Source organism: Crotalus tigris, unplaced genomic scaffold, assembly GCF_016545835.1.
Source record: "Crotalus tigris isolate CLP2741 ecotype Arizona unplaced genomic scaffold, ASM1654583v1 scf7180000017662.1067850, whole genome shotgun sequence".
Lineage (NCBI taxonomy): Eukaryota > Metazoa > Chordata > Lepidosauria > Squamata > Viperidae > Crotalus > Crotalus tigris.
In genome coordinates this window covers 622,259-647,254 of record NW_024096549.1, presented here as the reverse complement: position 1 = coordinate 647,254, position 24,996 = coordinate 622,259, and the positions used below count along the sequence as shown (strand labels likewise).

Genomic DNA, 24,996 nt, shown 5'->3' with positions numbered 1-24,996 from the left:
GCTGAAAAATCTGTCAAAGAATTCTGCATGAAACACACATAAACCTATCAAAAACTATCAGCCACAACTATTTGATAAGAAAAAGGGAGGAACAAGACAGTTGAAAATATACATTTTTATATTACATTTAATAAACAATTCCTAGAAAAGACTTACCGAGTCCAGAAAGCAGAGATACTCCCCTGAGCTCTGATCAATAGCACAATTTTTAGCAAAGCCAACTGTTGATAAGATAAAGTCAATGCAGTATATGAAAATCAATGGAATTTATATTTTATACTTGAAATTATGTAACATTAAACTTAACAATAAGCCCAAATAACTATACAAATTAGCATTCTTTCCAAAATAGATCTGAAGGATATTCTCATTAAGCAGCTATAGTTTGAACTGAGCACCCTAAAGCTGGAGCTCAGTGCTGATCCTGGTGCTTGTGCTGAGCCCTGAAGAAGCGCCAATCAGCTGGAATGTTGCAGCATCTCCAGAGTCTTGTGATTTACATTCAGATGCTTGGCAACTGATTCATATTTATGACGGTCACAGTGTCCCAAGGTCATGTGAAATGACCAAAACTTGCTGCAACCACCCAGCAGATGGGGGGAATGAAAACCAAACACTCCCCCACCCCACCCCCACTACCAATCCTCAACAGAAATGCTCACAACAATGAAAACCTCGGACAGGAGGAAGAGCGCCACTGGGTGGGCAGGCAGGTGTCTTGCTCGGCTGTGGCTTGGGGGGCACTTTTTCAGTGCCATTGTAACTTCAAAGAGTCACTAAGCGAACTGTTGTAAGTCGAGGACTACCTGTACTTTATCACTTTTTTCCTTTTTTTTTTTTTTTTTGGTCATCAAGTTTTTGACACCTTGCTAGGCAACTGATGGTACCGGATATTGCCATATCCTAAAAGTGGTACAATGGGTGAAAAGATTGAAAAGCCCTGCCCTAAATAACTCCTGATTTGCATGCATATGTAATGACACTGTTTTTCTTTCCCTTTCTATGTTTTGAAAGAAGCATTATAGTAAAGCTCCATTTGGAGTAAAGGTCCAAACTTCAGATGCAAGAGGAAAAAAAAATTTAAGACTTCATTTCCAAACAATGAGTAAAGCCAACATTTTGCAAACCAGTTTGCTATATACAATTGATATAATTGACATGATTTGCATCAATGCACATTTGTGTAACTATGTAATTGATTCTGTAACTAATGTAACTAATTCCACTGATTTATACATGCAAATAATATTAATTGCATAGATTCAAATTGAATGGGCATCCCTATCCTTCAAATTTCCATTAAATCAAGGTTTTAGCTGGTTCAGATGCCATGGAAAACAAGCAAGTCACAATTCATTTACGTAGAACGCTGCATTATTGTCCAAAGTTTTTGCCAATCAGAAAGTCAGATTAACAAGAGTTGGAAGGAACCTTGAAGGTCTTCTAACCCAAGTCCCTGCTCAAGCAGGCGGCTCTATACCATTCCAGATAAATAGCTGTCTAATTCCTTTTTTAAAACTTCCAGTGATGGAACACGCACAATTTCAAGCCATTCCACTGATTGTTTTCACTGTCAGAAAATTTCTCCATAGTTCCAGATTGGATCACTCCTTCATACATCCATTATTTCTTGTCCTGTCTCAGATGCCTTGGAAAACAGGTTGCTCCCCTCTTCTTCGTGAGAGCCCCTTAGATATTGGAAGACTGTTTTCATGTTATTTCTAGTCCTTCTCTTTGTTAGATTAGACAATTTGTACTCAGTGCTTGGTAAGATAATGCTTGTGATCACCCAGTGATTCACAATTTCCCCAATGGCATCAGCGTAATTTATTTATTTATTTTGGAGGGGAGACAAAGATAGACAGAGATCTTAAATTTTGGTATTCCATCTGAAATCTTTCAAACTATTGGGCAAAAATACTAAAATCTTACAAAATTCAGTGATGTAAAGATTAAAATCTACTAGTTTAAGCCACAAAGAAGGTCAACAAAGAATTTTCTTTCTCAATAATTTTTGTTATATGAAATTAAAACTTACTTGACTCATAAATTGAGACTTCAAAAATCAAGAAAGTGGGAATAAAAATAGATTTTTCTAAGAAAGAATGGAACAAATTCCAATTCTAGTATTAAAAATGGATAAAATCAGTGATGGGATTCAAATAATTTAACAACCAGTTCTTTGCCACAACCCCAACTTATACTTGGTGGCCTCACTCCCTTTCCCATATATACCAATCGGGAAACTAGAGAGATGAGGAGTTTATTCCTAAGTCCTGAGTCCCCTCACCATGCACGGCGCTCCTATTGGGCTTTTTTGTTCATTGTGGTTACCACTGGAAGTGTAAACAAGTTGGGTGGCAGTCACTGGAGGGTCTGAGACATTAAAAGGTCCTTGAGTAGACAGAGTAGGAGGCGGATGCGATGGGGGCAATATCAAGGGAGCGATGGGACTGAGGTCGCCATGGCTGAGGAAAAGAAAAAAGGCACCCGGGTCAAGGGGCGGGAGCGGGAGATAGAGATATCCAGTCGAGGCAAAAGTGGGGAACCAGTGCAGCTGCTACGGATTGTTGTGGCTGTGGCTGAAGCATAGCACTGCCTCAGCCTCAAAGAGTTCCTGTGGAAGCATCCTCCTCCTGGTGGACCAAGCTCGTGGGCAGCCTGCAAAGGGAGAGGAGGGGAGGGGGTGGACCGTGGCAGCTCTGGAGGTCCTTCCAGAGGGACGGTATTTATGTGTGTGCCTTCCCTGCACAAAGAGGTGTGGTGATGGCTACAAGTGTTCCAAGGTCTACAGAGGGGACAGCACCAGGATTCAATCTGGTACAAAGTGGGAACAAAGGGAAACAGAATGGTCAGCATGGGCGGCCCCGGGTCCCGCTGCATGGCTGCGGACGCCACTATCCCCTATAGAAATCTCCTAATCTCCTCTGGAGGAAATCTGGTCAAATTTTACTTGTATTGCTGTAGAAAAGTGAAGGTAGTTTACTTTGTGACACTCCCAGAATGTTACAAGGAGTCCAGAGTAGCATATCTTTCCCTAGGTGATGTTTCCACTATTTTTGTTTCTACCCCAACAGATTCGGTTCGCTGAACTCAATAAAAAATTAGGTATTGGTTCTGCTGAACCGGTGCAAACCGACTGAATCCCACCACAAGATAAAGTGTATGTTCACAGGAACCATTTTTTTAGTTTCATTCCTGCTATCCTACACTTGTTTACAATTGGATTGCAAAGGAAGTTAATATTGATTTGTATCTATCTACCTTTTAAACCTTTTTTGCAGGGTAGAATAAAATAAGAAAAGAGGAAACAAAAAAGTTTGATGGAACAGATTCCGTATGTGTTGTCAGTCTTAAAATTTAATTTTATTGATTTTTGAACCAATAAAGGATGGGTTTTAACAGCCTTTACATTACAAAGATCTTTGCCAAAAATAAAGTTACCACTTAAATAAAGTAAAATTATGAAAGTATAAATCCTATGGAAGAGTGAATTGATTGTTCCAAAATGTCTGGGTTGATAGAAAAAAGAAGCAATAAGAGGATAGAAAGAGTAATGGGGGGAAAATCCACACAGACTACAGAATTATGCTTTTAAAAAGACACATGATGGAAATAAAGGGATATAAAAAACAAAGGCCAAAATAGTCTTATTTTACACTTGAGAATCTAATCAACTTGAAACAATAAGCTCAAAGCAACACATGTAGGAACTAACCTAAACTTCGTATCACTCATCTTGTGATTTCATGTGTGCCTGCAGGAATTGAAGCATTCATTTGTTTCAAATGTTAACAAACTCACCAACTGCATTACAAGTATAAAAAGTATAGTTCAATCACTATTTTTTTTGAAATTTTGAAGCTTTGGAAATTATAAAGCAAAAATTCAGATCACCTATTTGATCTCCATCCATGTTTATTTGTCATTTATTATAATTTTATCATGTATCTAGAATTCTGTTCTGCAAATTTATTTTATGCTGTTTTCATAGGATTTTTTTACATGTTTTAACTTATACTTTGCCTAGCTAACTCATATTATCATACAGTAAAAGAAACACACTGGACCAATGAAAAATAATTATTTGATTATTACAACTTAATCAACTAAAATAATTATAATGCAAAAATAAAATATTTTTTCAAAAATGAAAAGAAACATTGAAATGAAAATAAACAGACAGGACAGTGAGCAATGATGTGTTTGAGCCATAGAAGAAACAACCTGTTCATGTGAAATAATTATTAAGAGATTTAAGAATTAAGTTATTTGGGGCAAAGGAGGAACAATCTGTCCAAGTCCAGATAATTATTACAGAATAAGATATTAAGTTGTAGAAACAAATGTTTAAGATACTAAAACAGTTTAGCCATCAGCTGTACACAGCAACCTTTTTTGACATCAAGGCAACTATGATTCCAGATATTTCATTCTGTACAAAAACTTTAAAGCGGGACTCGCACTATGAATCTTGCCTTTGGCATGAGCAAGGAATGCATTGTGATACTACTCTACTGAGGAGAGTCAAATGTCTGTGCCAGGCCTTGGCAATTTTGTAAGGCCTGCTCCATTACTGAAAAGAACATGTTGCCATGGCCACAGGAGTAAAAACCTAAGACCCCATGAGATATTAACATTCCTCACTCTTGGAAAGAAGTAGTTTTGTGGTAGTTTCTTTAAAAGCACTGACCCTCTCTTTTGTGGGGAGTTTTCCCTTTTGTTTTTCTTGTTCCTTTCCATGACAGAAAAGAACCAGAAATGAATCTTAATCCAATGTAAACACGGGATGTGAAGACTGTCACATTGTTTCATCCCTGGGGGCTGGAGAGGGCCTTGTTTCAAACGAAATACCTCTACACATGCTAACTACTCATAATTACAGAAAAGTAAATCACTAAGGATATAGGGATCAACAACATTTCCAGCTAAACAGGCTCTTCAAATGTACATATTCTACATTAAAAAGGATTTATTCCCTGTAGTCTCTTTTCTTATATACCTTTTCTCAACCTACACAGCAAAATTTGATAAAATACAGAGCAACATAAATAGAAAAAAATATTTTTCTATATTGCAGAACTAAAATTTAGATTTTTTTTAAAAAAATTATGCCAATGTGACAAAAGTTTAAAGATTTAAAAATTAATTTCTAATTATTTTTTATCTGAATTACACTAGGTTTGGACTCAGTATTTGAACAGGCTAGTGTATGAATAAAACTGGGAAATTTTTCTCACAATATGTTCATAATATAAAAATGGCTAAAATTTTATTTTTTAATATTAAAAAAACTCCACCAAGCCCCATGGTTTTGGAAAAAGCTAATTTTGAGAGAAGTGGCTAATGATACGCCTTTAACGCTATTTGTTGCTATGGTATTTTATAACACTCAAGTAATGCTAGTTGATTAGTAATGATAATCATACTAAGCCAAAAGATTTCACAAACAATTATGGCTTAGTGTTATCAGTGATCCAGGCCTGACTTTGTGGGGCCCTATACAATAGATATGTATAATCAAATATTGAAAGTATGATGTCCATTCTCCTTAAAATTTCTGGGTTCCAAACTAACAGAAAAGTTCCTGATATTGTTATACCCATCTCCACAATGATGTATTGAATGTGCTGAATGTGAGCACATTTTGGGGATGTAGTGAGACCAGTATGTTTGTGGGTGTCTTTTGTTTTCTTGTGGCTTTTTATCACTTTTTTAAATGTTATTACTGAATGTACACTGTAAAGCACTCAAGTGTCTTTTTATCGGAGCAATGCAAAAAGTAAAAAATGAAATCAAATGAACTTTGTTCTAGGTGAAATGCAATTAACCCTGCTGGCTTTTGGACACATAGACACTTTTCTTCCATTCCCTATCTATTCTCTTTCCCTTGCATCATCTCCACCCCATTTTGTTCCCATTTTTATGTTACCTTCTCTTCCTTAAATACCTATTACTTTTATCCCAGCCCAATCCAGTCTAGCCTTTGTGTTTTCTTTTGGTTTGTAATTGTTTTGGCTCAGATGGAAGGAAAGATGAAAGTGTATTTGAATGTCCCTATCAGAGTGGGCTGCAAAATAAAAAATGGGTGGAATTTTCAGATGAGAGATTCATTCATTTTATAAATGGGTACCTTATTTTACAGGCAATTAATTGTATTCAGCCAATATTATTTTTTTCTGGCCCTGCCATTTTCTGGAATGTGGGTTCAGCACTGTTGGAAGGGAAGAAAATACCTCCAGGACTGGGTTAAAGACTTGAATAGTCAGGCTGACATATTCAGAAAAACAGGGAATCACACAATATATTTGTCTGTGTTTAGAAATAATTTTATTCTGATTAATTTTCCTTTCTGGGAAATGGAATAGAATATATACAAACTGTGAAGATGTATGTGTATGTATGTATGTATGTATGTGTGTATATATATGTACACACACACACACACACACACACACACATACATACATACAAAGATGTGTGTTAGAGATGAAAAGAGATTATTAGCTTAGCACATTTTCCAGCCTTTTCTTTTAATTGCAACTTCCAAATAATCTTAACAGAAAAAGGCAATCCTGATTGTATTATATATTGAATAAAGTATCTATAAGCTTAAAAAAAAGAAAGTGGAAACAAATTAACTTTTCTTAATAACATCTCCTAAATGTAATTTATTCTTTTTCCTGCCTTTTTTTTTAGCAATCTCACCCAAAAAGTATACCAACTTTAAAATATCAGCTTTAAAACTCAATACAAACGATTCACAGTTCATACCCCAATGAACTGCTCTCCATTCTAGAGTGGTTACACTTGGCAATTCAACTTGAATCTGTTACTTTCCAGCCATTTCCAACAACACTAGAGCTATTTGTTTTGGCTGGGATCACAAATTTAACATTATTCATACTTTTCAGTCTAGCATACAACTGGACTGGCTTCTTCCCAGCCTACAACAAATGCTTTTTCTTTACTGGCCTTTTCAACCAAGTTATACCTTGTACTTTATAAATAACAGATATTATGTTTCTGAAATGCATATTGAAAACTGACAAGAAAACAAAACAAAACAACAACAATACATTTCCAGAAATTTAAGATACAAAATATTTGATCTTTTTGCCAGGGAAGTCAGAATGATTTATAGTGGATTTGACAATATGCCCATTCAATTATATTTAATATTGAAGCTACATACTTATATTAGGTCAAATCTCAAGAAGAGATTTATCTTTGACAGTCAAAGTGGAATGTTTGAATTTAGCACATATGTAAATGACACTGGATAGTGTTCAAAGGAGCTGTGGCAGATCTTTAGTAACATGTAAGTAACTGCATTTCCCAAAGAGGAAATCAGGAAAAGTAAAAAATAAATAAAATCAAGAAGGCAGTTAGGACATTACAAAGCCCCATCCTTCTGTGCTTCTCTAAGACAGTGTATAAACAAAACAGGTGGGCTTCAATCACGCTGCCACAAGATTCCTGGATCTCACTAGATTGTTTTCTTTAATTGACATCATACTGAAAATCAATGCAGTAAGAGCAAAAGTGAAATGTGCACACATTAAAGGACACTCATGTGCCGCCATATTCTGAACCAGCTGCAACTTCTGGATGCTCTTCAAGGGCAATTTTATGTAAAGCACATTTCAGTAATCCACTCAAGAGATGGCTAAACTATCAGTAATTGTAAGAAGAATTTTCTGCTCCAAGTAAGAGCACAAATGGAACACAACACAAAGCTATGCAAAAACACACCTAGGAACACAGCCATCTAATCCTCAAACAAGAACTGCAATCATAAACACAAAGCTTTCTCTGTGTACCCTGCACAACAGATACAATGCCCTTGCTGACCTTAATAAGGAAATTAAGGAGACAGGTAAAGGTATTTGTGATGATAACTCAAATAAGCAGGAGTTCGTGGACCGAGATGAAGAACTTGTTTCCGACAGGGAGAAGTGCGAATCAGGTATTACACACAAGTCATGCAAGAACAGAAAGGCATCCAAAAAGAGAAGCCACCTTCTGGTTGATAATTCAATTATAAGGGATATAAATTTAGGAAAGGACACAGAGGTTTCAAAAGAGGTCAGATGTCTCCCAGGTGCTACTGCCAGTAGGGATAAGAAGCGTATTTCTAACATAATTAAGAATACCAGCAAGGACTGTGATGTGGAGGCTATTGTACATCTTGGCACTAACGATCTATCCCAAAAAGATGTACTCTCTGTGCAGAACGATTTCCAGAACTTGGGGCAGGAACTTTGCAAAATAGGCTGTAGGCTAACTTTTTCAGAGGTTTTACCAGTGTATAAAAAACAAAATGGAAAAGGCCAGCGTATAGCACAATTCAATATGTGGCTAAAGGAGTGGTGTAAAGGGGAAGGCTTTGGATATATTAGTCATGATGTCAGTAGTTGGTCCCATGAAAAAATGTACAAAAGAGATGGTTTGCATCCATCAAAGAAAGGGACTGAATTACTTGGCTATAAATTCACAGATTTTCTGGAGGAATATTTAAACTAAACAGCAGAGACAGTGAATTAATCGATACAGAGCATCCCTGTCCCCGGCAATCTAAAAACACTAGGGCTATCAGTGCATGTAACATAGATATGTGTGTGGACAAAAATACCAACCATGCTGTCAAGCAAAATCAAGCTTTTAATAACGAGTGTCACACAAAGTGCACTAACCAAATAGGTGGTAAGACAATAGGGGAACTCAGGCACCACTCAGGTTATGTAGAAAGTAAACACAGGGTCGGTCATAAAGGACTCAAATGTCTATACACCAATGCACAGAGTATGAACAACAAACAAGGTGAACTAGAAATTCAGATCAATGAGGGCAGATATGATATTGTTGCCATTACAGAAACATGGTGGGATGAAACCCACAAATGGAACACACAGCTAGAGGGATTTAAATTATTTAAAAGAAACAGATCAAATAAAAGAGGAGGTGGAGTTGCTCTCTATATAAGAAATAACTACATCTCCATAGAAATAGAGCACAGCAATGACGAAAACTGTCTTGAATGCATTTGGGTCAATATAAAAGGGAGAAAAAATGACATTGCCATAGATGTATAGTATAGGCCACCCAACCAAACAGAGAAAATAGATGAACTTTTTGCTAGTCAGCTAACTAAGGTATGTAGGAAGCACATCACCATAGTAATGGGGGACTTTAATTACCCTGACATCAACTAGGAGACAAACTCTACACCAAGTGGAAGATCAAACAGATTCCTGACAAACCTAGCAGACAACTTTATCTCCCAAAAAGTAGAGAAGGGAACTAGGGGATTAGCCATTTTGGATCTAATTCTCACTAACAGAGATGAAATGATAGAAGGTGTTGAAGCCACAGGAACCTTGGGAGGTAGTGATCATGCAATATTGGAATTCAACATTATGGAAGCACAAGCAATAGAACATAGTCAAACTAGAGTCTTGGACTTCAAGAGAGCTAATTTCAATAAACTTAGAGAGGACTTGGGAAGGATTCCATGGATGAGAATCCTCCAAGGGAAAACAATGCAAGAAGCTTGGGAAATTTTGAAAAGCAAGATAATAGAAACCCAGTCTAGCTCAATACCAACAAAGAGGAAAAATAATAGCTCTCAAAAGAAACCAGTATGGCTGCATAAAGAATTCTCTAACAAATTGAAAGATAAAAAGGACAAGTATAGAAAGTGGAAAGAGAGGCACATAACTAAGGCAGAATATCAACAAATAGCCCGAGCCTGCAAAGATGAAGTGAGGAAACCCAAGGCTCAAAATGATCTAAGGCTTGCGACCAAAGTCAAAAATAACAAAAAAAGCTTCTTTCAACATGTAAAAAACAAGAAAAAAGTGAAGGAAACTATTGGTCCATTAGTGGGTGAAAGTGGTAAGAAGGTGACTAGCAATAGGGAGAAAGCAGAACTATTTAACTTGTTTTTTGCATCTGTCTTTACACAAAGGGAAAAACAGTCCAACCTATCAAAAATAGTGCCATAAAAAACAGTTAAGATAGGCAAGAAAATGATAAGTGAGCACCTGTCCAGCTTAGATGAGTTCAAATCACCAGGACCAGATGGATTATACCCCAAGGTTCTCAAGGAACTGGCAGATGTGATCTCAGAACCACTGAACTATATTTTTCAAAGATCTTGGAGCACTGGGGAACTACCAGAGGACTGGAAAAGAGCTGATGTAGTTCCCATCTTCAAAAAAGGAAAAAAAAATGGATCCAGGAAATTACAGACCTATCAGCCTGACCTCAATACCTGGAAAGATTCTGGAAAAGATAATCAAACAACGAATCAGCGAATACCTAGAGGCAAACAAAGTCATTACTAAAAGCCAACATGGGTTTGTCAAAAACAGATCATGCCAGACAAATCTTATTGCATTCTTTGACCAAGTGACAAAATTAGTGGATCAGAGGAATGCTGTGGATATAATTTATTTGGATTCAGTAAGGCATTTGATAAAGTAGATCACAACCTACTACACGATATGATAGAAAAATGTGGGTTAGACAGCATCACCACCAGATGGATTCGTAGCTGGCTGACCGGCCGTACTCATCGTGTGGTCCTCAATGGAACTGCATCTACACGGAGGGACGTGTGTAGTGGGGTGCCCCAGGGCTCTGTTCTAGATCCAGTGCTCTTCAACATCTTCATCAGTGATTTGGACGAGGGGATAGATGGGGAACTCATCAAATTTGTGGATGACACCAAGCTAGCAGGAATAGCCAACACTTCAGAAGCAGGCTTAAGATACAGGAGGATCTGGACAGACTTGAACACTAGGCGCTATCTAACAAAATGAAATTCAATGGTGAAAAAAGTAAGGTTCTACATTTAGGCAAGAAAAACCAAATGTACAGGTATAGTATAGGCCAGGGGGTACCTTGCTCAATAGTAGTAACTGTTGAGAGGGATCTTGGAGTCCTAGTAGACAATCACTTAAATATAAGCCAGCAGTGTGCTGCAGCTGCCAAAAAAAGCCAACAATGCTGGGTTGCATTAACAGGATAGAATCAAGATTCCGTGAAGTATTAATACCACTTTACAATGCCTTGGTAAGGCCACACTTGGAATACTGCATCCAGTTTTGGTCACCACGATATAAAAAAGATTCTGAGACTCTAGAAAGACTACAGAGAAGAGCAAGAAAGATGATTAGGGGATTGGAGGCTACAACATAAAAGGAACGGTTGCTGGAATTGGGTATGTTTAATGAAGAAAAGGAGGAGAGGGAACATGATAGCAGTGTTCCAATATCTCAGGGGCTGCCACAAAGAAGAGGGAGTCAAGCTATTCTCCAAGGCACCCGAAGGCAGGACGAGAAGCAACGGATGAAAACTGATCAAGGACAGAAGCAACTTAGAACTAAGGAGAAACTTCCTGACAGTTAGAACAATTAACCAATGGAACAACCTGCCTCCAGAAGCGGTGAATGCTCCAACACTGGAAGTTTTTAAGAAGAGACTGGACAGCCATTTGTCTGAAATGGTGTAGGGTTCCTGCCTGAGCAGGGGGTTGGACTCAATGACCTCCAAGGTCCCTTCCAACTTTACTATTATTATTATTATTATTATATCGATCATCGCACAGTCAGCCAGATGTTCAGACTGGATTTGGCATTTTGTCTACCTATCGAGTCCTTACCCAGGACCTGGGATAGGCAGATGTGGATGTTTGATGGTATTACAGATATCGTCGCAGGATGGAAGCAGTTCCTAATAAGGCCTGCCTTTTGCAATTGACTAATAGCGAATTTGTCAATGCCAATGGTGTTCAAGTGGTGCTCCAGTTGTTTTGGGATTGCACCCAAGGAGCCTATGACTATTGGTACTACCCTTGCTTGCTTTTGCCACAGTCTTTCTATTTCTATTTGTAGGTCTTTGTATTTTGTTATCTTCTCCAGTTCTTTCTCTTCTATTCTGCTATCTCCAGGCACTGCCACGTCCACTATCCAGACTTTTTTTGTCTTTCTTATCGACAATTGTTAAGTCTGGGGTGTTATGTTGCAGGTATTATTATTATTATTATTATTATTATTATTATTATTATTATTATTATTATTATTAAGTCCTAGTTTCTTCAGCAACCATTATATTAGGGAAGGCCAAAGAACGATTGAACAGGTTGATTTCTCAGCACATAGTTCAATTATATTTGTACTGTATGTCTATACAACATGCTGAGGAAAATATTACACCTGCATTTTTAAAGTTCCTACCTCCACCTGGATGAGTTGAATAGTTTTCTCCCAGTACTACTGGAATGCCTGCTTCTTCCAACAAAATCTTCCATTTTTTAATTATATTTATAGAATTATCCTGATAAGAAAAAGCATCAAAAAGTTTAATTTTTAACTTTTAAATGTTAAACAGGTTAACTGGAACTGGTATTCAAAATTATAGTAGTACAGTAATTACTATAAATGTACATACCGTGCTAGAATCATTAAAAACAGAGAGTTCAATAGAACCTTGGAAATCTTGATCCAGAACAGACTTCAGACATTCATCCAGCCAGAACTCAGCATTGTAGACTGGCAGAATCACAGACTACCATGAATAAAAATACATAAATATAACATCAACCAATATGCCGCATTATCATTATTGATGTCTAATTTAAACAAACATATGCTACAGAGCAATGATTTCTGAGCAGAAAAAAGCAATATCATTTTCCTTACAAATGGTTCCTTTTTTGTCATTTAAAACTTGTGCAAATACAATTAATCTCTCAGTGTTGATGTCTTTCTCTTATTCTGGGTTCCTTCTTTCTTCCCAAGTCTGTCTTGGTTCCTCACTACTTCAAATTATTACCAGAATTGATTTGGGAGCATGCTTGCTCACCTGAGATCAACAAAGAGCAGTACTTTCTGAATATAATCCCACATATAACTGCAGATTTCAAAAGACCTATTATATTCATATATGTACTGTATATATTTACTAAATTTATATCCCACACTTCATTCAACTGCTGAAAATAGTAAACCTTCTTCAAAAATTACTTTGATAACTTTTATTTTAATATCTCCAACCTGTATCAAAATCAGAAACTGTTCTGCAAAAGCTATTAACAACGTAAATCATTATAAACTAATTCCAAATTTCATAATTCCAATTACAATTGCATTAGCAACTATTCTTTTTCAGAGTCAAATTTGAGCTACATTATATTTATTCTAGTACTTTACTACATAAAAGACTTACATAGTAGACTTTGACAAATTGCAATATCAATATGCGTATCTTAAGAGACAATAATCTATCTCATAAAAAGCAACAAATAGTATAAAGAGACAATTAATCTGCATTCCAAACTGCCACTGGTGTACACACTTTTCCCCTCTAGCAAGTGTGATGAACTCTTTTGTTGCACTGAACTTGGATGTCAGAACAGATTATTCTTATAAGTGCTCCGGGTTTTAAAGGCACTCCACATCCACAATTTAGCATAACACAGACAAGCTCCATCATCCCTGTAGTCTAAACTGGAAAGGGGTCACAGGGATGGCCTTTGACCTCATGCTGTGCTTTCAAGATGTTTCAAGGACCTTTAAAGCTAAGCGCATCAAAAGGAAAGGCTCTACTCTGCCAACATGTCAAAAGAACCACAGGGTCACAGCAGGCATGATTTTGGCAGGTTACAAGGCTCTCAGGAAATTTAGCAAATATTAAGAGCAACCTCCCTAAACCAGTACCCTCCGTATCTCTTTTACTACAACTCCCAGCACCAACAGTAAGCTTAGTCAATTTAAGAGTTTGGATTCCCAAGGCACATACATTTTAAAAACAAATGGACATTTTTGGATAAATGTATTGTTTAAAATATTTAATACATGATTATAATATATATTCTCAACGATTGGTTCTTAGGCATCTTCGGTATTCTTCAAATGGTCTCCACACTATGGTTTAAGGCACAAAAACAAACCATTTGTGCCATGGCTCAAGATACAAATGGAAAAAAACTCTGTCTTGAGTTGAGCTCAGCTCTTGTTACTACATGGACATATCCATATTAATTTTTTGGCAAAAATATGAAGCTAGTTTCAGAATAATTCTTCCTTCCTGTCTCACCTGATTAACTTTTTTTAGTTCACCCCAGAGCAGTTAGTTGCTTCCACTTTCAGCGGAAATAAAGTGAAAAGTCTTAACAAGTAGAAAATTGAAATTACTAAATACTAACTAATAGGAACTAATTATACATTATATAAGAAGCCATTTTTGTGTAGTGGTTAAAGCATCAGGCCATGAGTTGGGTGACCTTGGGCTAGTCTCTCAGTCTTATGAAGGAGTCAACAGCAAACCACTTCTTAAAAAGTTTGCCATGAAAACTGTAGGGAGTCTCTGAGAATTGGACAGGACTGAATGGTAGAAAATAAAATTATATAAATATGCATGTGATAAAACCATAGCTGCTATATTATACAATATTGTAAAAGAGTAAGAGAACATATTAAGCACACTGTTCTCTATTTCAAAATATACTCTTCTGGGGTGTTTTGATTCTTAAAATACACACAATTTACCGCATTGATATCAGTATATTGCAAACACACATTTGATCTGTTGTTCTACACATCTTGCTACCCTAGCAAACCTAAAAGAAATGACTAATTGATGAATGCAACCACTTTGCACCATTCTTGATTAGTCTGTCAGTAGCAAAATCCTTCAGTTAAGTATGTAATTTTTCATGATCAACGATAGTTCTTGATCCTACATATATCTGAAATCTTATATTTTGATATTTCTGCAAAAAATCAGCCAAGCCACAGCAAATTTGGAAGAAATATGGAACATACCACTTGAATCCTACACTTTCCTCCTGCTTTCCTGTTGAAAGGACCATCAGACTGCAATTCAGTGTTGCCAAAGAAAGGAGATGACAGACTGTGTGAATGGTCTTGCTTGACAAGTCCAGGATCACAGTCTGGTAAAAGGAAAGGCGGTTTACCAACTTCCTGACAGACTGTTTCAGAGACATCCATTTGTAATTATAATTCAAGAAAAAAGAAACCAATACAGGATAGGCATAAAAGACATACAGCAAACAGAACGTGACCTCTCACAAGCAAGGATTACCATTCCGCTGGCAATTTTTTTTCCCCTCTCCCTCTCTCTCAATCCCTGCTATAATTTCGGATATGATAATATCCTGATGAAAAAGAAGCCCCTATAAAGGCTCAGGTGAAGGTCGAAAAACAGGATAAGAAAATAAAAAAATGCAGTTGCCAACAGTGAAATTAGGTCACAGAGTTTAACGAATACTGTACATAGGTAGAAAAGAAAGTGGGCACAGAAAGAGGAAGACGCCAACACAGTAGGAAACGGGGCGGGTAGAAGAAAGGTCGGCGAGTGCAGTGGTTTCGGTTGGTCTTTCCTTCCTGTGCACTTCTTTCGCTTTTTGGAGCTTTCCGATTTTCCCCTTTTGCGGCCGCCAGAAGGGAGCAAACACGCGCCCATTTACCCACCCGGTTTGGCGGAAGAGTAGAGAGCGCAGGCTAGAGCGGCAGGGAAGGAGGGGCCAAAGGCAGCAGCGCTGTTCCGTCGCCGCTTCAAGCGCGCTTTCAGAGTTGGAGGAGGTGGAGCGTGGAAACGTAGCACCGGTTACCGCGAATGTGAAAAGTTGCGGGGAGGGAATTGTTATCCAGCAAAGCTAGTGTGCTTCTTAGATGTGTGCGCTCCTTAATTGCTCTCGTTATTACTTGTTTCCCGTAAGAACCTTTCAATAGAAAAATAACCCTTTGCCCAGGTTTAGAAGCAAAGTGCCGATCAGGGAGGCGTCGAGCACTGCGTCTTTGTCCAAAGGAACTTTGCTAAGAGCGTGCATGGTTCACGGATTGTTAACCCCATTTATTCAATCACGCAATGCATTATTCCAAGCAACTCCCAATATGTACTACAAATGTGTGTGACCTTAACCAGATCTACTTCTAATTCTCAGAAAGCTCACGCCATACTGTAAATATGTCAAGGTTTTTGACTATGATACAAGAAACCAAACAATTGTCTCATTCTCCTATTCGGCATCCTTTAAAACTTCTCTTCCTCGCTACACGGATTCGCGTTTCTTCCGACTCTTTGAAACCGCCACCCGCCAATGTGTTTTTCTTCTAGTGAGTCCATCAATTAAAACCTTTTTACCCAACCATGTGTGCTCCAGATGTATTGGATTTTATTAACATTTGAAGTGGTTTTTGTTTTTAATCGCAAAGCTTGCATATGTGTCTATAAATGTTGATGTGGGTAAGCCCATTTCTTGTTTGAATTAATTATTGCAAAAGATTACTTTTACTGTTTATTGTCTTTTCCTAGCTGTTTATGTTACTCATAATTTCATTACATTGTCTTATTTTGTTCGTAATGATTGCTATCTAGCTGGAGTTACAGCCAGTGGTGGGATTCAGCCAGTTCGCACCACTTCAGCAGAACCGGTAGCTAATTTTTTGTTGCCTAGACCCAGAATGGACTTCTAGAAATGGCATCCACACAGAGAACTGGTTGTTCACATATTTGAATCCCACCACTGGTTACAGCAAGAAGGCCTCCAAGGTCCTATCCAGCTCTAGGATTTCATGAACCTGGTGATCAAGGCAGGAGTCCTTATACCATCCTGGTCAAATGTACTTGAGATGGGTAACCATACAAATAACTAAAACATTTTAATCAATTCATATTGAAATTTAGATTTTTTTTAATTAATGCATGGAGTAAGGTTATTTTAAAATATTCATATGCATATTGTGTTGGGGCTGGGGGGGAGGGGGTTATTGAATGCCTGATAACTTTATATACCTTATTGAGTGATTTCCCACTTTTTGCTGAATGTTTAAGTAGAATTAATATGCTGTTATAATGTATGTGGCCACACATGAGGAAGTTTTGATACTAGTTGTCAGAAACAAATCCTGACATTTCTTGTTATGACCTTTTGCTTTCAGTATTGGCTACTGTATGATGTTTATGCCGTTTTAGATATTAGTCATAACTTGTATTATCTTCAGCAGAAAAGCCTGAAGTAAATCACTTTTTCTGCTTCCTCCCTGAAATTGCCTAATTAATGTGTAATGACTATGTTCACTGTAAAAATGTGAACAACCATAAACTAGTTCTATGAATACACGTTAAATTTAAAATGATTTCTCTGAAACCAGTCCTCACCCAAGTTCATGCTCCATACCAACTTGCTTATGAAAGTACATGGTTGCGTTTGCAATTGTATAAAATGAAATTTTGGGATTGACTAACACAAGATGTGCTGGCTTCCAGCTTAAATGATTTGAAAAAAAAAGAGAAAGTGGATCAATTCATGGAAATTATGAGGACAGTGACCATTAGCCATAACAGCAATGTGACTGTTTATAAAGACTATCTGCTGGGAGAATAGTGGACTTCTTTGTGCAGTTGGTTGGCCATTGTGAAAATAAACTGGATGGCCAAGAATCCCATCTAGAGACGCCAATTCCACAAGAGTCTGCTTGTAGTGTCTTCTATATACATAAATGTTAATATTTGGAAGAATTTCCGCTTGAAGTTTGTTCCCAGTATTTAAAATTGTGTTTCAGATATGTACATACATAACAATGTTCATTTGATTATACTTATTTTAGAAGAAAAAAGGATCGATCCCCACTTATCTGTACATTATTTCTAAAGTAGATTGTAGAGTTAACTCCTACATTAAAGGCGAAAAAATGCACAAATTTACCAGACTATATATGTTTATTTTTCCCATTAGTTTTTGGATCTTTTTTCAAATTGTGTTTTAAATGTTACCAGTCAAGCATTTTGTCAGATTGACTAAAACAGCAGAGATTGCATGGAAGACAGAGGTTTATTAACTGAATAAAGGGATACAAGAAAAAAATATTTTTTCCTTTTGGTCATGCTATATCTCTGGTATTTAAATATGCTAAACATTTTTTCAGGTTTTTAAATTTCTCCTTTTGTTCCAGTATTTGTCCTAGTCACCAATTTAGACCTGTCCACAGGGAGCCCAAATTCTAGTGAATTTGAGTGCCTCCATCAAGAAAGTGTTATGCAAAAGTAGCACAAAAGTTGTATGCAGAGGTTACTGTTCATCTCTTCCCAGGAAGGATTGAGTGATCATAAACAAGGTTACTGGACAATAAGTGTTGGTACAGTAATGGAGAAGTCACAACACTTCTTAATCCTGATTACCATAATGTAAGATCAAATATGAGCTATTTTGATACTGGCAATTGCTAGATTTCTTCTTTAAAGTTAGTTAATTCTTATTGTCTAAAGTTTTTCTATTTCTAGCTCTCTTCAAAGAGTTGTATCCTTGAATTACTGCCTATAAGTCTTTCAGTATCAGCCAGAAGAAGAATGACAGGTGTTGCAGAAAGAGGGGGAAAAATAGATGATGTCACCTATTCTTGGCTTTGTTTCTAATCCCCACTTGCTTCAGTCATGTCCATGTGTCCACTTAATAGACTATCTTTGAGGAAATATGACCCTTGATAGGAAAAACAAGATTTTTTACTCCAATTTACATGAAGTTGCTAACCATATTATTTTGCTACATTTGCTTGACTATGCAAATTTGTTATGACTTGCCTGACAAAGAGCAATAGGACAGGATAGCATTTCATTAAACGTGCTTTTTTAAAGTGGGCCCTATTGAATTTATTGGGATTTATTACTGAACAAATAAGGGCTGTGATTATATAAGCTAAAATATAAAGATACGTTATAACGGATGTCATTAGAAAGTAATGAACAGAATGCACTGAAGGCAACTGCTTAGGTGCATGTATTTAATTAATACCTTGGTTCAGTTTGCAAGGAAAAAAATAAAGTTATACTAAAATAAATGGGTTGATATTCCTTTCTCCTTATGGGGATATAGCTTCTTTGATCCATACATCATATAAAGTTAAGCCATTTATTAAACACTAGAAAGTAGTTGGAATTTCATATGTGCCTTCTAAAAAATCAGTATCATGAGATCTTAGTAAGACTGTTCATAGATTCTGTCTCTAGTTGAGAAAAAAGTCATTACTTCAATTGGCCAGCCATATATAAATGAATTCAGTATTACAGTGTTAGAATTTTGCTTTCCACAGTATATTTGAGAGGTTAAACATTCTGTTGTATAAGTACAGGAAACATCTGACAACTTAAAATGGGAAAGTGCTTATAGAAATAAATCATAATCTGACAAAGGAATGTACACACAACTGCAAAAAATCCATACCAGAAGTCATGCAAGATAAATTGCACATGCAGTGTTATATGCTATTCCAGAAGAAAAGGAGATATGTTATAAAAAGAGTTCAAAGAATAAGACCCACAAATAGATCTCACTGAGCTTGATGTTAATGTATGCCACAAGGACTGGAAAGTCAGTCAGGCACATGGGCTCTAACTCTGCCTAAGAGGGGGAAAAAAATTGTTGGCTGGCTTGTTTAAAATATAGCTAATTTCTACCCTGGTAATAAATAAAAAGCATGTTCGTTTTTATGCATATTGTCTTTCACTGAATTATCTTCTTAATTTTATCTCTTTATATAGTTAAGATACCCTATGTTCTAAAAAATCAAAGGTCAGTATTTTTGGCTTCTGTGTAGAAATCAACTTCTGTTGCAGCCAAAATCACTTTCTGTGCAATAAAATATTTTAAACATCAAATAATTCTGCGTGATTTTGATTTTTTTAAAAAAAGTGCACTAATTTATCTAAAGAACATAAGAGGTATTGTACTTGATTACACCTAGTATAGTTCAATCCACCAATCAAACACAACAGGAAGTCAATAGCACATTCATACTCTTTTTTTTTGAGCAATTGATATTGAGAAAAATATTTTATTTATTTACCTTTGACTCATTACCCAAAAATCAGATATTAAACTATAATCTAATCACAATTCTACTATAATTTAAGCAACATTATTCTTCCAACTTCAAAAAAAGTCCTGAGAAAAGTGCCATTTTAAATTTCAGAAAATCCAAGTCCAGGAGTTTAGCGGGGGGTTCAATCCCAAATAAATGCTAGATGAGAGAAGGCTTTGAAACTTAAAGTAGCCATTCCAATCTAGGAAAAACTAAATGATGCTGATTCAGCAGTCAAAACACATGAAATGCAATCATATTCAAATAACTAGATCAGGGGTCTTCAAACTTGGCCCTTTTATGACTCATGGACTTCAACTCCCAGAATTCCTCAGCCAGGCCTGAAGACCCCTGAACTAGATGCTTCTCTGCTCAACTCCAGCAATTAAAAAGTGGTAAACCTCTCATAGACCCATCCAATGTAAAGACTGTAAGAAAAGAAGATAGTAGTTTGGGAGAGAACAACTTCATTATAAAGTGGCAAGAATCAGAAAAAGATTGAAGAAAATTAGAATGAAAACAGTAAATTTAGTATTGTGTAGATTTAATTTAAAGTGGTAAGAACAATCCAACTAAAAGCCTCAGCAAAACAATCAGAAAAGGAAGCATGTACCACATCATCCGAAACAGGTGCAGAAGAATACAGCTGGATGTCAGCTTAACTATGATAGTTAAAACAAAACGAAGAAATCAAATAATCCAAACACAGATATAATTGACTCACTGTGATACAAGTGATACAAACAGTAACAGACACATTCATTAATTTCAGCATTTGAGCAATGTGAGAGGGCAGTAGACTATTCCAAACTAGATGGATCACATATGAACAAGTAAGAATATCGGCTATCATTATGTACGTCTGTATATACGTATCAATTAATTAATAAACTTTTGGCCAATTCCCCCTTGGGAGGAAGAAAGATGATTATATGTAAAATATGAATGCAGCAATAAAGTATTTCACTTACAATTAATTGCTATTGATATTAATACACTTCCCATTTTTGTTATTACATATGTAATAGTGTGTGTGTGTAAACAAAATAGTGACATTGCAATATTCTCACTTCTATTACCCTTCTTCTTTTAACTGGGGTGTTGCATATTGTAACAATATGAATGGGTGTTTTTTCTCAACACCAGAAATCATTTTTGCTAGTACTGCTGATCTCTTAGTCAAGAAAATGTCGCTTGTAAATGTTCATAGAGAATAGTATTTCTTAAAAAAAATGTGTCATTTCTATGTAATTCAAGTTTTAAATATATGGATACAGGAAATACATAAATGGTTTAAGAACAGCATATATGCAAAACTCAGGCCCCACTGAAAAACTGCAATCTATGCATTTTCTATATTTCAAATAGAACTTTCTTTCATGCTGGGCTACAACTTGTGTCTTTGCATTTCATTGTTCCATATTGTGTTATTCTCAAGTCTAAGAATATAACATTCTAAATCTGGGATCATACCATACACAACTTATTTAACCATGTTTTATTAAAATCTAAGTCTGGATTCATACAACATATGAATTTTTTTTGGGGGGGGGTTCTTTGAAAACATTTCACTTCTCATCCAAGAAGCTTCTTCAGTTCTGGAGAGGAATGGAAAAAAATATATTCTTTGCAGTCATCTGATTATTAACATTCTGAGGGTCAGGTTCCTTAGATCTCTGAGAGTAGTTGAGGCCACTTGGGATTTATCTTTATTCTCAAGTCACCTGAATCAGAATATACATGGGCATGGAACCTTATTGGGACTGCTGAAAGACTACATTGTAAACAGGTGGATCACCAAATCATGTGATAATCTAATACAATGAACAAATCCAAACAATATACTCCCAGCCTAAAAATAAAGGAGAAATATGTCTGCAATACAAGTGTGACATTAACACCTTCAACTATAATGCTAGACAATGACAATGCTTGACAAGCCCCAGTTCAAAAGTCATTTAAATAATCTGGACCTGGCACTTTTGGTTACAGACACATTTGTTCTTAACTCTATTGCCAATATTTGGAATCTATCAACATATCAAGAAATGTAGATTTTTCATACATGGGGTTTAACTGAGTGATTGTAGAAATCAAATCTTTATTATGATCATAGACGAGCATTAGAGTGATTGTACAATATTGGAAAGTGAAATCTATTCGCAGTTTGTATGAATGTTGATCTGTGCTCTATATTAACATTTGCATTAGTTTACTTTTGATACAGGGCAGTCAAGCAACATGCTCAAAGTTCTTAAAGCTGTTGTGTTTTATGTATCATTTCAGAGACTGTATTACTCCTTTAATCCTATTGTGTGCATTTTTCTGATTAATTTAAAATGATGAAATAAATCCAAAAGAAATTATCTGATTCTCCATGGATATGTTGAAAAAATGTAAAGCACTACAGTATGTAAATCTGACATTATTGTTAAATTCTCTGATTCAGTAAAAAATACATTCTTCCTATGTAGTTATTTTCATTTATTTAGCATCTATTGGAGAAGGAAAGGATCATACAGAAGATGAAATAATCAACTGTGTACTGTTTAAATATTGTGATTTCAGATTGTCAGACAGTACAACAAAGGCACATTTTTCTAATGGCCAGCTGAGCCAACATGCAATGAATGAGAAACCATAGTCAATAGAGCAAGTTCAAGACATCACTAAGAATGACTCAAAGAATGTGGACATTGAGAAATATGGGAATGCGGTGCAAAATACCATGGATCTGGTGAGGCATATTAAAAAAAAGAAAGACATCCCAAAAGAAAACGAATGTTTGTTAGCAAATATTAAGAGCAAAGAAAAGGAGAAATACTTGAGCCTGTTTGAGGCATCTGTCCATCTCTGTCCAAACAGAACACAAAATGTGCCTCAGAGAGTTCAAATTATTTCTATCCCATCTATAAATTAATTAATTTAATTAATTAAAATCAGAATATGTGAGATCAAACTAGTTATTATATTATTCAGGATTCAATTTGAGTACAATTTAGCTCTTCCAAGGACAGAGCCAGTTTGGTGTAGTAGTTAAGGTGGTTAAGGCATTGAAACCAGGAAACTGAAATATAGTCATTCCTCTGAATTTAAGCATTAAAGCTGGCTGGGAGACTTTGAGCAGTCACTCTCTCTCAACCTCACTCACCTCATAGGCTTGTTATTGTGGGGAAAATAGGAGGAGGAAGGAATATTGGTGAGTTCACCACCTTGAGTTGTATGTTTGTTTGCTTGTTTGTAGCAATAGCACTTAGAATATACCACTTCACAGTGCTTTACAGCCCTCTCTAAACAGTTTACAGAGTCAGCATCTTGCCCCCAACAATCTGGCTCCTCATTTTACTGACCTAGGAAGGATGGAAACTGAATCAACCTTGAGCTGGTGAAAATCGAACTGCCGAACTGCTGGCAGTCGGCAGAATTAGTCTGCAATATTGTGCCATTATGTCTCTCTCTGTCTCTCTCTCTCTCTGTCTCTCTCTCTCTCTCTCTCTCTCTCTCTCTCTCTCTCTGTGTGTGTGTGTGTGTGTGTGTGTGTGTATGTAACCATAGGATAGCATATATAGGATTAAAATCTTAGAGTTCTGGGCATTGCACAGATTTACAGAAATTAGAGTTTATAGTTTCCTATTTTTCAATGACTACTGTGGAAAAATAAATCATACAGATTTTTTTCACCAAAATAGGATGGCATTTGTGAGCTCAGATTCATAAGGATAAAACCTGCCTAATCTGAAAGAAAAGTACAGGAGTCAAGCTTTTTTTCAAAATAAATGAATAAATAAATAAAACCACAGTACACTCTAATGTTCTCATGAGAGGCAATTATTCATTTTTTTTAACCAGGGTGTAAAAACTCCAATTGAATATCCCTGTCCATGTAATGAACTATTTATTTGTAGCTGGCATTTCTTTTCTCATCATATTCCCTCAACACTGCAATTTTCTTAGAATTCATAGTGATGCAAACTAGGTAGATGCTTTTTTTAAATAAAATAAAGTTCTGATTATGTTTTGCCAACATATGTTTTATAGTATTATACAGCAGTTAAAAACAAAGCTTAATACTAATAATGGTAGAAATTATATTCCATTAAATTTTACAATTGTTTTCATACGTTTTTTTTTAATTGTTCATGTGTATATGAAAAACCACTGAGTAACTCAATAATCTTAATTTCACTGTTAGAATTCTAGGCCAACCAATAGCATGATTGACTCATCCTTAGGACCCTTATTTAACACATGCACTTGTTCTCAAATATATAATTTACTTTTCCTGGCCATGTTGTTATCTGATTAGCTGGGTATAATCCTCAATTTACACATTCTTACCTCAGTAAGAGGCTGCTGGAACTAAGCAAACATTTTCTCTCATTTACTAAGAGAGAAATCTCATCTCCTTTGTCCCAGCTCAGAGCAAATAAGCTGTGGAAATAAATAGTAGTTCAGCAATTGTCAAAACATACCTGAAGTACTTTATGTTAGTTTTATCATTCAGGAAATGACTGATATACAATGTCTGTCCTATGTCTTCTTGATATAGGATGAAGAAGACATAAAAAGAAACAGGTTTTCAACAGGGAGACAGAAAGGGAGGAAGGGAGGGAGGGAGGGAGGGAGGGAGAGAGAGAGAGAGAGAGAGAGAGAGAGAGAGAGAGAGAGAGAGAGAGAGAGTGAGAGAGAGAGAGAGAGAGAGAGATGGCTTGGCGAAGGTGAAGAGAATGGAAAATTTCCATTAGAATCAGAATGGGCTTTTAATGTGTAATCTTGAGATTAGTCACTGTACCTTTTTTGGCTTGCTGGTGGAATAAAATGCTTGAATTAAATCAATAAAGATTGCCTTCAGTTAATAACTGTGTGGAGGAATAGAGAAAAAGGCTTGTGAGCCTCATTCTTTGAATTAATATTAGAAAGCTAGCTGTTTCCCCATTATAGCTGCAGATGGTTGGTCACTTAAAGAAGTGCAGGTAAAGTACAGGTAAATTAATTAAATAAAATTGATGCTTGCTCCTATATTTTAAAACATTGCATAAATAATCTATCAGGCTAGTAAATATAATCATCTCCAGCCCGTCTCCAGGAATATCTCCAGCCCGTCTCTCAT

At 36.2% G+C, this 24,996-nt stretch overlaps 1 protein-coding gene across 6 annotated transcripts in view; it reads right to left on the bottom strand.

The window, feature by feature from the left end:
- The window catches only part of B3GNTL1 (UDP-GlcNAc:betaGal beta-1,3-N-acetylglucosaminyltransferase like 1), a 159,134-nt gene extending 143,580 nt beyond the window's left edge, over positions 1–15,554 (bottom strand). For 3 of the 6 annotated variants that reach the window (XM_039335837.1, XM_039335836.1, XM_039335835.1), the window contains exons 1-4: positions 14,832–15,554; positions 12,457–12,573; positions 12,243–12,342; positions 157–221 (exon numbers count right to left, since the gene is read on the bottom strand). In XM_039335837.1, coding sequence (XP_039191771.1) covers positions 157–221; positions 12,243–12,342; positions 12,457–12,573; positions 14,832–15,017 — 468 coding nt within the window. In that variant the 5' untranslated portion in view covers positions 15,018–15,554. Of the gene's footprint in view, positions 1–156; positions 222–12,242; positions 12,343–12,456; positions 12,574–14,831 lie in introns of those variants that run through there. The other 3 variants (XM_039335834.1, XM_039335833.1, XM_039335832.1) reach the window with 3 other exon arrangements.
- Between the last annotated feature and the right edge of the window lie 9,442 nt (positions 15,555–24,996).